The sequence below is a fragment of the Callospermophilus lateralis genome, chromosome 1, assembly GCF_048772815.1.
Source record: "Callospermophilus lateralis isolate mCalLat2 chromosome 1, mCalLat2.hap1, whole genome shotgun sequence".
NCBI classification, from domain to species: domain Eukaryota; kingdom Metazoa; phylum Chordata; class Mammalia; order Rodentia; family Sciuridae; genus Callospermophilus; species Callospermophilus lateralis.
Genome location: NC_135305.1, coordinates 199,545,393 through 199,558,888, shown reverse-complemented (window position 1 = coordinate 199,558,888; position 13,496 = coordinate 199,545,393). Strand labels below are relative to the sequence as shown.

The following is a 13,496-nucleotide window of genomic DNA, read 5'->3' as shown; positions in this document are numbered from 1 at the left end:
TCTGAGGTTACTCTCTTTGGCATAACTGTACCTTTCTGTTCCTGCTTCTCACATTGGGCTGAGTAGGGTATAGTGCCTTATCAATCTAACCATATAATGCATACTTGAACTCTTGTTCTGTGTCACTTCCATTAGTTTTCTGAGAATCAAACCCCTTTGCCTATTTCAGGTTGCAGCCAAGTGTTACCAAAAAGGAGGTGCTTTTGAGAAGGAGAAGTTGGCCCTGGCCCATAACACTGCCCTGAATATGAAATCCAAGAAAGTTAGCCCCAAGTAAGTTTACTAGCAATGTGTCAGTATCATTTCAGATTTGCTCTGATGAGAGCAGCAGGTTAAATATATTGGTATTAGATCAACAGTGTATGGAAATACTGTTTTGTTTCCCTTCCTCCAGGGAAAAGCAGTTGGAGTATTTGGAACTGGCTAAGACTTATTTGGAGTGCAATGAACCAAAGCTGTCCCTTAAGTGTCTGAGTTATGCCAAGGAATTCCAGCTCTCTGCCCAGTTGTGTGAGAGGCTGGGAAAGGTAAGACCTCCAGCCTCCAATTGCTCCTGGGAGAACTGGGCTTCACTTGAACAGAATGGGGGATGTGACCCTTCACCTCTGCTTGTGGCCCTTTTCTTTCTCTACCTACTCAAGCTTTTATAAGGCTCTGAAGATACTGTGTGTGTGTGTGTATGTGTGTGTGTGTGTGTGTGTGTGTGTGTGTGTGTGTATCTATGTCTGTGTTAACATTCAAGGCCTGATATTATCCAAGGGAAGCCAAACATTTAAATCACAGGGCCGATGAGTATTGAATATTCCTGCCTTCTCTTTCCCTGTGTTCATAGTCTGAGGTTAGCTTGGGCAAGTGGCCTGATGTTAACATGAAGGTTTTTCTATGTTTCTGGTAATTACTCTAGATCTGCTCTGTCCAATCCAACAGCCACATGAGGCTATTTAATTTAAATTTTAAATTAATTAGAATGTACTACAATTAAAAAAAATTCACACCCTCAGTCTCACTAGCCATATTGTGAGTGCTCATTATTATAGAATACTTCTATCATTGCAGAAAGTCCTGTTGGACAGAACTGCTAGTCAGGAGCAGTTATTGATGGAGAGTCAACCAGCTGGCAGTGGGCTGCAGACTGTTGTCTGAAGCAAGATTAATACAGAAGAGGGAAGTAAGCAGTTAGAGATTTTTACAGCTGTTTGGTGTTGCTGTGGACATCCAAGTGGTGGTTGTTTTCTTGTTAGTTCATTTTTCAGTGTATCAGTGGTGATGGATTAGAAATTTAAAACAATTGGTCTTTTTACCAGAAGGAGTTGGAGATGTGCTTTAGAGTGTCCAACTGAGCTGTAGCATCTCCCCTATGTCAGGTTTCATGATCCTCCAGTATAAAGACTGGTTTCCATGTCTTTGTCAAATGCAGTAATTCCTAGGATACTCAGAGCACCCTGGCCCCTGGTGCTCTGTGTCACTTCCTAGTAGTGGAACCTACTAGGAAGTTTGAATGGTGACCTAAAGTCAGTGCCTGAGAAGAGAAGGCCTACTAACACTGCCTTCCCTGCTCCATGATTATTATAGTATGTGACTTCTCAAGATATGGGAAATGGAGACAAAATAGGGAGGGACACTGGAGAAAACATTTCAGTGTGGGTGGAATTTTGGGTCATATATTCCACGAACTAGAATAGTTTCCAACCTCTTCAAGTTCTTTAGTCTCTGCTCTCCAGTTGTTAGTGCCACTATGTTGAACTCTGAGCAGTAACTACACTCTTTCCTTTCTGCCTATCAGAACCTGCCAAGACTGAGCTAGAGATCCTTCCCTTGTCTGCTTACCCACCTTGATTGCCTAACCTGTCCAGCACTGCCTCTGACAGTGGGGGTAGGGGAGACCAGTGGATCATAAGTATAGCCCCCACAGCCTTCTCCAGTACTGCAGTTCCTTCAAAGTATGGAGGCTATCCTGTTCCTGGAGGATCAGCTTTCCCTCTACCTTTCTGCTTGCCCAAGTCTGGTTTCTAGGTCTTCTTCTACTTTTTCTTTCCAGCACATTCCAGCAGTTCTAAAATCGATTCAGTGAAGAATCTGGTTCCTATCTTTGATGAGGCCCCCCCCGTCCCTGGAAGGTCATTCAATTCTCAGCCAGTATTGTGATCATCTCCCCACTTTGATTAGCAAGATTAAAATTGACCACCTTGGCAATAGCCTTTCATAAGTCATCAGGCCCAATTGTCTTCCTATTCCCAGCTCCCAAATGCATGTTATCTGTGCCAGTTAGCTGTTCACTGCTGCAACCAAAATACCTGATGAAAACAACTTAAAGGAGGAAAAGTTTATTTGGGGCACATTGTTTCAGAGGTTCGGTCCATGGTTGACTGGCACCATTGCTTCCAGCCACACTTCATTTGCCTGCAATTATTACCTGGTAATTCATTCAAATTACTAATCTATCAAATGGATTAATTCATTGATTAGGTTACAACTCTCATAATCTGATCATGTCATCTCTGAATATTCCTGCATTATCACATAAGCTTTTCAGGAGACATTTTATATCCAAGCCAAGCCATAACACAGCATAGCATAGCATAGCATAACATAACTCTATCCCTGGGAAGAAATGTTTGTGTGGGTGCTATGGGAGTGTAAGTCCTCCTTTCAGGGCTTATGCCTAGCTTGTGTCCTGCCTCTCTTCAGGAAGCAGTGTTGGTTTCCCTGGAAACCTTTCTGTACCCTTTCTGGAATGGGAGGTACAGCCTCCTCCGAGCAGGACAACCAGAGGAGGAGTTGCCACTTAAAGCCAGCCCTCTCTTTTCTAATTCTCCTATTGGACACGCACTTGACATCCAGTAGGCTTTCATGTATACACATGGATTTTTCTCTTGAGTAATTGGCATTGACGAGGGAGGAAAAGAGGGATGGTTAAATGTAGGGGTTGTAAGGTTTTGTTTGTGTGACTGAGATTGGTCTAGAAGCTCCCTTGTCTATGAGGTCTCTGGATGTAGAAGAAACTCGCATCTGTATCTGTTTATTTTAGCACTTCATGTATCTTATCTCATTAAAGATGAGATTTGGTGGGGGGGATCATCACATATATTTTATTTGTTTCATTTTTATTTTTTCTCTTTGAGCCTAAGATGCAGCAAGTACAGTTTTGAAATTAAACATTCAACAGATAGACCTCCTACTGTGTGCCAGGTGCTTTGTGAACAGGAGACCATAAAGAAGAGAGCTCAGTCTTTTCAGAGCTCCCCCCCCCCATCTCCCTGTGCAGGAGAGATATAAATAGATAAATAAATAGTATGTGAGATGTCAGTGAGGATGAGTGCTAAGAAGAATAAAACATGTGAGGGGAGAAGGGTTTGCTATTTTAGATAGTGGGGTCAGAGAGTTAACTTTTGAGCAGAAATTCTGAGGACAGCTGCTGGCAGACCTTATGGCCAGACCCTTATAAGCAAAAACTGTGAAGTGGGAGAATTTTGGCAAGTTTGAAGAATAGCAAGGAAGCCTGCCTGGCCAGAGTATAATGGGGAGGGTAGAATTTGTGCCATGAGTAAGAGAGGGTAGCAGGAAGAGAATATGTGGGGACTTGTTGCCTGGGGTAGGACCACACTTTATTCAAGTGGAATGGAGAGCCTGGGAATGTTTTGAGTGGAGAAGTGACATGAAACTAATTAAGTGCTCTGTGGAGAGTTTTAGAGGGCAGTAGAAGTGGAAAGGCCAGTTAGGAGCGTAGTCTGAGATGATGGAGTTTACACTACATGATGGTGGTGGAGGTGGTGGAATGGGGTCATAACTGGAAAATGAGGGGTTAGGTGATGGCCTAGATGAGAAGTGTAAGAAGGAGAGTCAAATATATGTTTCTGTTCATGGAAAACCCAACTTGTTGGTTACAAAGCCCAATCATTGCATTTTATTTGTTCATTCTCTTCCTCTTCATGGCCAGTTTCCATTTAATAATAGATTTAATATTATGTGTCCATGAATGCATGTGTTATTGAAGAAGTGTACCTAAATAGCATCTTGTTCTGTTTTTCACATTTTCCAGCACCATGGGGTGGCACATCTCCTCATGGTACTGTGTGAACCTTTTATGGCATGTATTGCTAGGAGTGGACATCCACACTACCAAGTGTGACCATGTTCCTTTCCAGAATGGCCATACCACTTTGTGCATGAGATTTTTATGTTCCCTTCATTCTTGACTATGTCCAACACATACTGATTTTCTTTTAAAAAGTTAAGAATACTTCAAATAAAGGTAAAATTTTACTCTGTCCCAGATAAGAGATGCTGCTTATTTCTATAAGCGAAGTCAGTGCTACAAAGATGCTTTCAGATGCTTTGAGCAGATTCAGGAGTTTGATCTAGCACTCAAAATGTATTGCCAAGAGGAGCTTTTTGAGGAAGCTGCTATTGCAGTGGAAAAGTAAGTGTCTTCATTCTCTCCCATCTCTCTCCATTCTCCTGCTCTCTCTGGGGGGAGGCTGCCCTGGGTGGTATTATCTTGCTGCTTCTGAAGTGCCTGGGATATAATGACCTCCTCCCACTTGAGTGCCGCCTTGGTACTGAGTCAGGAAGTCCTTGAGACTAAGACTGTTTTCCACTCTTGATAAGTTTTGACACAGTTTCATGAGAGGGGGCCAAAGAAGATGAAGGGTTTGTTATGAGTGTGTATATAGCAGGCTATACCCACTCAATCAGCAGAATAAAGGAGGACCCATCAGAGCTTCACTAGTCTCACATGAATCCATGCATACCTGGCGAGGGAAGAATCATGCATTGGATAAGAGGAAGACTGGTACGATTGCTGATGTGTATATAGCACCCATGTCATCCTTTCTTGTTAATTGCCTTCAAGTTTATTGGAGTTGTATACTCAAAATAATTATCATGCTTTTATCAGAGCTGATGGGAGTTTTATTCAAGGATAATTTTGACTGTGTATGAATTTTACCCTATAGATTGGCTTTCAAACTTCATTCCTATTTGCTTGAGTTGTAATGGCACTATATTTCACTAATTATGATACTAATGCCTGATTTCTTTGAAGAAAGAAGATTTTATTATTTATAATTATTATACTGATAACTATATAGTGAAGCACTTATAAAAAATGCTTGAATGCTTGATAAGTTTAGGTCTTTTAAAAAATATCTCCATGTGGGAGTTTTATTTAAATTACTCTGTGCTATATTTTGAAGGAAATTCCTATTGGTTGGGTGATAACAGGTTGATATTTGCATGACCTGTTTTTTCAGGTATGAAGAAATGCTAAAGACCAAGACCTTTCCTATTTCCAAGCTCTCATATTCTGCCAGTCAATTTTATTTGGAAGCTGCAGCAAAGTACCTGAGTGCAAATAAGACCAAGGAAATGATGGCTGTCCTCTCAAAGCTAGACATAGAAGACCAGCTGGTATTCCTTAAGTCTCGAAAACGCCTAGCAGAAGCTGCAGACCTGCTGAACAGGGAAGGTCGGAGAGAAGAGGCTGCACTGTTGATGAAACAACATGGCTGCCTCCTGGAGGCTGCCAGACTCACAGCTGACAAGGACTTCCAGGCCTCCTGTCTGCTGGGGGTTGCCCGCCTCAATGTGGCCAGAGATTCTGACATAGAGCATACCAAGGCCATCCTAAGAGAAGCGCTTGATCTCTGCTATCAAACCAGCCAGTTGTCTGGCATTGCAGAGGCCCAATTTCTGCAGGGGGTAATTCTGAGAGACTTCCAGAAGCTCAAAGATGCCATCCTCAAGTTTGACACGCTCAACCATTCAGCTGGAGTGGTGGAAGCACTCTACGAAGCAGCCAGTCACTGTGAGGCTGAGCCTGAGAAGGTTCTGGCCCTGGCTCCAGGGGGCTTGGAAGTTCTTCTCAACCTGGTCAGGGCCCTTAAGAGAGTAACTAACAATGCTGAGAAGGAAATGGTCAAATCTTGCTTTGAATTTTTTGGAATTTCCCAGGTGGATGCCAAGTATTGCCAGATAGCTCAGAATGACCCTGGACCCATATTAAGAATAATTTTTGACCTGGATTTGAACTTGAGAGAGAAGAAAACGAAAGATCATTTCTTGATAATGACTGACCAAGTGAAATTAGCCCTCAACAAACACCTTTTGAGCAGGTTGTGTCAGATCACACAGAGCCTGCTTGGGAAGACCTACCCAGGGATCTGTGCGAGGTTTATTGTAGGTTTAAAATGTGAGGATGAAAACTGTGAAGATTTTCACAGGCCTTTGCGTCGTTGTGAGGCCAAGTGTTTGGTTCAGTCGAAAATGCACCTGGTGGCAATCAATGGATTGCTTTTAGAAGCCAAAAAAGTATTTCCTAAAATCTTAGCTGAAGAACTTGAAGAAATAGATTATATTTTGTCTACAGATACATATGGCCTTTGCAAATCCTTTCTAAATGTCCTCTTCCCTAGGCATTTCCATCAGAGAGTGCTGTCAGAAAACCCCATGGCATGCAAAGAAATCCTCAAACCAAATTACAAATCATTCCGATCCTACAGGTTTGCCTTGAAAGAGTACATCCATTCTCTATTTCAAAATGAAAGGGCACGCAGCCGTCGGGAGTCCACAGACCTGTGGCTGAGCGCCATGCAGGCTTTCCTTCTCTCCTCCAGCTACCCAGAGGAGTTTGGAAAGCTGCTCCACCAGGAGGAGGACAACTACAACAGGGAACTGAAAGCTCTGGAGTCTGAGAAAGAAGAGAGGGGCAGGGGGAGAAGCAGCAGGATGAAAGGAATAGAAGGAAAATTTGGCATGCTGGTACCCAACAAGGATGACGAAAGTGCAGAGAAGACCCATCTTTGCTTCATCCGGCTGCTGGAGAATTGCATTGACCAGTTATATGTGTATAGGAACCCAGAAGACTACAAGAGGCTCTTTTTCCGTTTCATGAACGTCCTCATCAAGAGGTGCAAAGAACCACTTATCCCCAGCATTGGAAACACAGTGGCCCTGTTGGAGTTCCAGTTCATCCACTGTGGGGTGGTGCTGGCCCGCCTCTGGAAGAACGCCATCCTGTGCCTCCCCAAGAGCTACATTGCACTCCTGCACTACTGGGAGTTCCTTTTCAGCAAGAAGGACAAGGAGCTTGGGGACGTGTTCTCCATCATTCAGGATTACAAACCGAAGGATGTGACAAGAGCCATTCAGGACTTCCGATTTCACCTATCCTACCTCGTCAAGGTGCTATGTGGCTATGAGAATGCAAACTTCAATGTCCTGCTTGATGCCTTCAGTGAAATAGACTATGTGGTCTCAGGTGAGGCTGAGCGGACACTGGTGCTGTGCTTGGTGATGCTCGTGAATGCTGAGGAGGTTCTGCAGCCATTCTGTAAGCCTCTTCTGTACCGCCACTTCCAGGAGATTGAGACGAGGCTGCAGCTAATGAGCATGGACTGTCCAGATCAGGTCCCTGAGAGGCTTCGGAAGGTGGTGAGGCGAGTGTTAATGGCTGTCAATGTGAAGTCTGTGGCCGAGGCACTCCAGGATCTGCTCTTTGAGCGAGACGAAGAGTACCTGATGGACTGTCACTGGCGGTGGGACAGTGTGCACACCAAAGGGTCTGTGGTTCGTGGCCTCTGTCATGAGGAGGTCAAACTAAATCGCTTACTCTGTGTGGGCCCAGTGGACTATTTTGCTGAACCTGAGTGTGAGTTTGGTCAGGATGAGACAGATGAGCTGGCACTGGAAGACCGAGACCACCTCCTGGCTGCCATCCTTTCACAGAAGCAGCGGAAGGCCTCCATCCAGCGCAAGTTGAGAAGAGCATGCCTGGTGGTGTCTGTCTGCATCAGTTGGAGGAGACGAGTTCAGACCGAACGTGTCAGGGAGGAAGCTAGAGAACCTGGGGTTGGGAACTTCAAAAGGGCTGATGTAGACAGGACCCAGTGCGACCTGTGTGGGGTGAAGTTCACCCGGAGCCCTGAGAACTACTTCAGCTCCAGCAAAGCATTTGAAGGAGCGGCTTCAGAGGCTGTGGTCCTTTCCAGGGCTGAGCTGGAAGGAAAGGAGTGTCGGGAGAGGACCAGCGAGTCTTATGAGCAGCACATCCGCCTAGAAGCCCACCAGAGGCAGCAGGTGGCTTACCAGAAATACTCAGAATTTTTCCATGCGAAGGTAGACCCAGCCATTGATGAAGGCAAACTGGTAGTACAGGACATCGAGCAGAGTGTGTGGATCCGTAGTCACCTGGGCTCTAAAGAGCATAGCCACATGCTGCAGAGGAAGGTCCAGGAGCACATCAAGAGGGTTTCAGATTTGGTGGAGGACCTCTACAGGCGAAAGGCCTGGGCTGGAGGTAAGAACCTGTGGAGATGGGGGTCCAAACGGTGTTAGGCATGTTAGACACTCAGAGTTATGCTGTTTGTAGTGAGGGCCGACTTGGGGGGTGATGGTATCTTGGCATTAGTGGAAATATAAGTAAAGAATTTTTGTCCTCAAATTATGGCAAAACCTCATTGTTTGGGCCACCCATTCCCCAATTAAAAAATTGTGATTATCTTTGGCCCTACAGATGAGAACATGGTTTGTTTCCACAGACAGGTAACTAATTATGTGGAGAAGATATAGAAAGAATGTTTAAAGTCTTGAGAAAACTCTTTTAGGGTCTCCCAATTCATTAGTTCGGTGCTCTTTTCTTGAGCACCTATTATGTGCAAAACCCTAGAGTAAGATCTGGAAGTGCATAGCTGGTTTCTTTTATGTAGGAGGGTCCCTTCAGTCATACTCCAGCGTGGGCTTTGAATAATGAGAACTATTATGTGGTCTTAAAATCAAGTGTCCTCCAGCTTTCTTATAAGCTATTTCTTAGCAATACTGGGTGGAAGTTATGTATAAAATGAGCAAAATTGCATATTTTAAAATCTTCTATAATTCAGACACTCTCTTCAGTGTAAGTTTTAATGACATTTCAAGCGCAAGTTTCCTGGAAGGGTTTGTTATTGGCAGTCTCTGCAGATGTACAGTAATGGCATAGGGCTAGCATTAAAGGCAGCTTTATGGCAGCAAAAGGCCGCTTTAGGTCCCTTACCTTGTAAGGAAGCCTCTTTTCAGAGAAATAGCAGACACACTAGCTCTTGGGCATGGGCACTTTGGCTCTAGTGCATGGTGTTCTGGTTCCTGCAACAGTCTCTTGACTCAGAACCCTTGTTCCTTGGTTTCTTCAGCGGAGGAGGCAATGACTCATCTGGTCAAAATTCTGGTCCTGTCAGTCAAGGATGCACAGGAGTGGTTGACAAAAACAGAACTCCACTTAAGGGATGAAGGTAAGGAGTCCTTTTCTCCACAGACAGGTAACATTTTGGATCCTGTCTTTTTGTTGTTGTTGTTGTTGTTGTTTTGTTTGTTTGTTTTGTTAAAGATGGACATAATACCTTTATTTATTTATTTATTTTTATGTTGTGCTGAGGGTCGAACCCAGTGCTTCACACATGCTAGGCAAGTGCTCTACTGCTGAGCCCCAGCCCAAGCCAGGATCCTTGGTTCTTGATGCTGCTGGCTCCTCAGGGAATGTGAAGTAGGGCTTCCTCTGATATCAGTAGCTGCTTCTCACTGTCTAGAAGTATCATGACAGTAATAAAACTATTAGCAACATAGTATTAAAGTTTCCCCATCAGACTGTGAGGGCCATTATTCTGGGCCCATTTTAGTTGCTAGAAACCTTTTGCTGCTAATTGACTATTATTAATGATGTTCAGTCACTGCACATACTCAATACAGTGAAGGCCAAGGATAGGCAAAGTATTGTAAAACCATCCATTGATAAAATATTTGCCTTTGTTAATCATTCATTTAAGTCAGTGAATCTAGCTGGGCATGATGGTGCATGTCTAATCCCAGCAGCTCAGGAGGCTGACGCGGGAGAATTGTAAGTTCCAGGCCAGCCTCAGCAACTTAGAGAGGCCATAAGCAACTTAGCAAGATCCTGTCTCAAAATAAAAATATAAAAAAGGCTTGGGAACATAGCTCAGTGGTAAACACCCCTGGGTTCAATCGCCAGTACCAAAATTTAATTAATTAAACACACAAATCTGGGGATATTTTCTGAGCGTATAGTATATACTAGTGCTGTGTGGGTCTGGAAATATGCTTGTGAACAAAACAAACAAAACCAGTGGGGAAGCTTGCAGCATCTTTCTATAGAGGGTTACAGGACTGAGAAGAGCGATTCAGGTTTCTTTGTTGGCAGTTGGAATTTCTTGACAAGTTCTGTGGGATGCACTGTGTCTTCCCTCTTGCCCATTCCAATTACTGCCCCTTCCCAGCTGGACCACACTTCCTTTTGCTCTGAGGATTTCATCAGCTTTGAATGCCCTTCCAGATGCTGCTGGGAAATCCAGACCCCAGCACTGGGGAAAACTTGAAGGGACTTGGCACAGATATCTCTGCCAATTAAAAATAAAAACAAACAAACAAAAAAACACCCTTTACCATATAGTTCCTTCTGGGTACTATAATTTTGTGATTGTTTCAAAAGGAAGGTAATTAGTATACCAACTCAAGAGTATGGTTGAGTTTGCTTGATTTGCCACTTAAATGGCTTCTAGAAAGGCCAGAGGAACCAGCTAAAAAGAATTTATTCTGAAGAAGGGTGTTTACTTTGTCTCTTCTTGGGAAGCAATATCAGTACTCAAAGGAAAATTCACTTTGGCGGCACCCTAATAGAAAGCTTCATTTCTTTAATATAAAATGATTACAGAAATATTAGGTTTTACTAGGAGGTTATGTTTTACAGTGGAATAAGGGAAAAATCACCTTTGTCTTGTCTCTGTTTCATGTTTTTTTTGTTGTTGTTCCTTTTAGGTATTGTTCAGGAAGATGATTATGAAAATGAAGTTGAAGACTTTGGTGAACTCCGTCCTAGAAGACGTTCGCGAAAATGTGGAAAGCAGAGAAAATACTAACATCTAAACACAACTGCTGCCTCCTAAACTTTCAGAACATTCCATCCTGTCTTAGAATTCTGAATGCTGGAGGGCAGAAGAGAATAAGACTGTAAATTAGCATTAAAAAAATAGAGTATGGGGGGTGTCTAACACCACCTTTGCTTGTTGTTATTTCTCTTTCACTGGTGGCTTAGGGTCTGATTGCTCCCTCACCTGCAGGTACCTTGTAAATGTTTTCCAAGTTAAGGTCTAACAGTATTACTCCCGCTAGACATGTTCAGGTTAGAGGAGTCCTGTTGAAGGGAACACTGGGACTCCTTGCCGCAAAGCTCCCAGGCTCTCTGGTTTAATCCCTTCATGACAAGAGTCAGTAGAAGGGGGTTAGTCATTTAAGATAGACACCCCTCATCTCAGAGTTGCCACTGCCTGGGGCCAGGAAATCCCTCTGTGGATTCTCTCATTTCCTGCCACACTGCTGCAGCAGTGAGTAGTATAAGAGCTGTGTGTGCCCAGGGTCCATGTGGGCCCTACTGCCAGCCACCCCGAGCCTAGGTCGCATCCTCGTTATCTCTGAGCCCACTTGTAGCGTAGTTCCTTCCGTTATATATGTTAGTCTTTTCTCTGTATGGCAACTTTTCTGCCCTCCCTCCCTCCATCTTTTGTGACCATTCTCAGCTACCTGTGCAAGTCACGATTAGACTACCTCAGAATGTAGTCCAGAACTCACCCAGCATCCTTGGGACGCCCTTTCCCTCTAGGGGAATGTTGCCTGGCGTTCCTGGCCTGCCTCTCCAAGGTGGTCCTAATTCCACTTTGGCTATGGTGCAGACATTACAAAAAGTATTTTGTATGTAGCACTAGGTGTCCAGATTTCTTGGTTTCTCCCTGGCATGTTTGCCTCCCAAGCTTAGGTTGACATATTGATGTGTTTCTACCCACTGAGCTCACGACTGTGGGATAGTGACCTGCAGAACTGCAGGTTAGAAACAAGTGGGCAGAGGAGGAAGCCAGCTCTACAGTGCCAATTCTTCAAGATTTGGCTGTGCATCACTGCCATGTGGCTGAGAGGCCCTGTAAGAGGGGCTTGCATGTGGGCTGTTTGCAGGAGGCCAATGTCCCCCTATGCCCACTGAGCCAGCACCATTGATCTGGTCCTTGGGAAGCCTTCATGCCTCTCTGATGGTTACTGCCCACCCTTAGCCCACTCATCCCAGCCTGGTATGAAAGGTCAGGTTCATGTTAGTCTTTGATTGTTCTGTCCTCATAGCCGAACCAACTTCCCCCATGTAGCTGCTGCTTTAGCTGCTCAATGTTGTCCCTTCCTTGTCTTTCTATGTCTTTCAATGACTTGTTTCCTTGAAATGTTTGTTTCTAATTTTATTAGGTTATGTTTCTAATTTTTATTCCAGGTGTTTTTATAAACTTGCCAGAAAAAGAAAAGGAAAGAAATCAAATATTGCTGTATTATCACATTTTTATAAAGTTAAATCATTTCTCTTACCACTGTCCTGTTGTTTATTTCTAATCTTTACTAAGAGAAAAGGGGTAAATTTTGAAGATGGTTCCTTATGGTCAGCTGATTGATGCTGGCCAGTGCAGAAGCTTTCTGTGCCTGCTGAAATTAAGAAATCCAGCGTTAGAGAAACACAGCTCAGTGAAGGGACACACAGGTGGTTGGAGTGTTCTTGTGGGCCCTCCTTGTGCATATTCTTTCCAGTCTGGGTGCTCTTCAAGCATGTGGGGTTTGGAAAGTAAGGAGCTTTGCCACTGTTACACCAGGACATTCCCTTGGAGCTAGGAGACTGTTTCCTATTACTTATGAGCCATGTGACTTGGAGAAGGTCAGATCTGTTCAACCCTGAGTACAGCAGCACCCTTGGGGCCTCATGATCTAATGTGGTGGGTGGGTGGGAGACGTGTGTGTGTGAAAATACTGTGGTGATAGAAATGTGCCTTGAATAGAGGTGGTAGCAATACTTATATAACCCAGCAGAGCTTTAGTTTCCCCGCTTTGAGAAATTGGTCTAGAATTCCTTCCTGCCAGAGTGGTTTCCTGAGCCATTGCCATGGGTCTGATTACCCTCAGTCCTGGTGTTGTGATGTCATTGTTCACTTGTGTGAAGTGAGCCGGACACTTGAGCCTTAGCAAGTATTCAGTACTATTCTATTTTTTTTTAAAAAAACATTTTTAGTTGTAGATGGACACAATACCTTTATTTTGTTTTTATTTCTATGTGGTGCTGAGAATTAAATCCAGTGCCTCACACATGCTAGGCAAGTGCTCTACCACTGAGCTACACCCCTGGCCCCAATCCCATTCTTCAAAATGAAAGGCTCAGCACAGGAGCAGATGATCTGGTGCCTTCTTTATTGGCACTGTTCAGTAGAGCTGCCTGAGAGAGCCTCCCCCTACAATCTGTCTAAACTCATAAAGGTCAGAGCATGGATGTGGAGGTTGGGAGGGGAGAATGGAGTTCAGTGAAAGAATCAGAAATATCCATGAATGACCTGAGTTCTGGAGCTCAGTCTGGTAGTGGGGCTTTGCTAGAAGTTAAGAATGGGGGTGTATCTCAGGGATCCTAAAGACTGATGTTGGGTTCTGAACTTCACTAG

General features: G+C 44.1%; 1 protein-coding gene across 1 annotated transcript in view; it reads left to right on the top strand.

Annotated features, from left to right (window-relative positions):
- Nucleotides 1-12,286, top strand: part of Trank1 (tetratricopeptide repeat and ankyrin repeat containing 1) — a 108,211-nt gene extending 95,925 nt beyond the window's left edge. The window contains exons 19-24 of the mRNA XM_076843394.2: nt 170-273; nt 395-527; nt 4,275-4,420; nt 5,253-8,296; nt 9,165-9,263; nt 10,801-12,286. Of these exons, the coding sequence (XP_076699509.2) occupies nt 170-273; nt 395-527; nt 4,275-4,420; nt 5,253-8,296; nt 9,165-9,263; nt 10,801-10,901 (3,627 nt within the window). The 3' untranslated portion in view covers nt 10,902-12,286. The remainder of the gene's footprint in view (nt 1-169; nt 274-394; nt 528-4,274; nt 4,421-5,252; nt 8,297-9,164; nt 9,264-10,800) is intronic.
- Nucleotides 12,287-13,496: the final 1,210 nt, after the last annotated feature.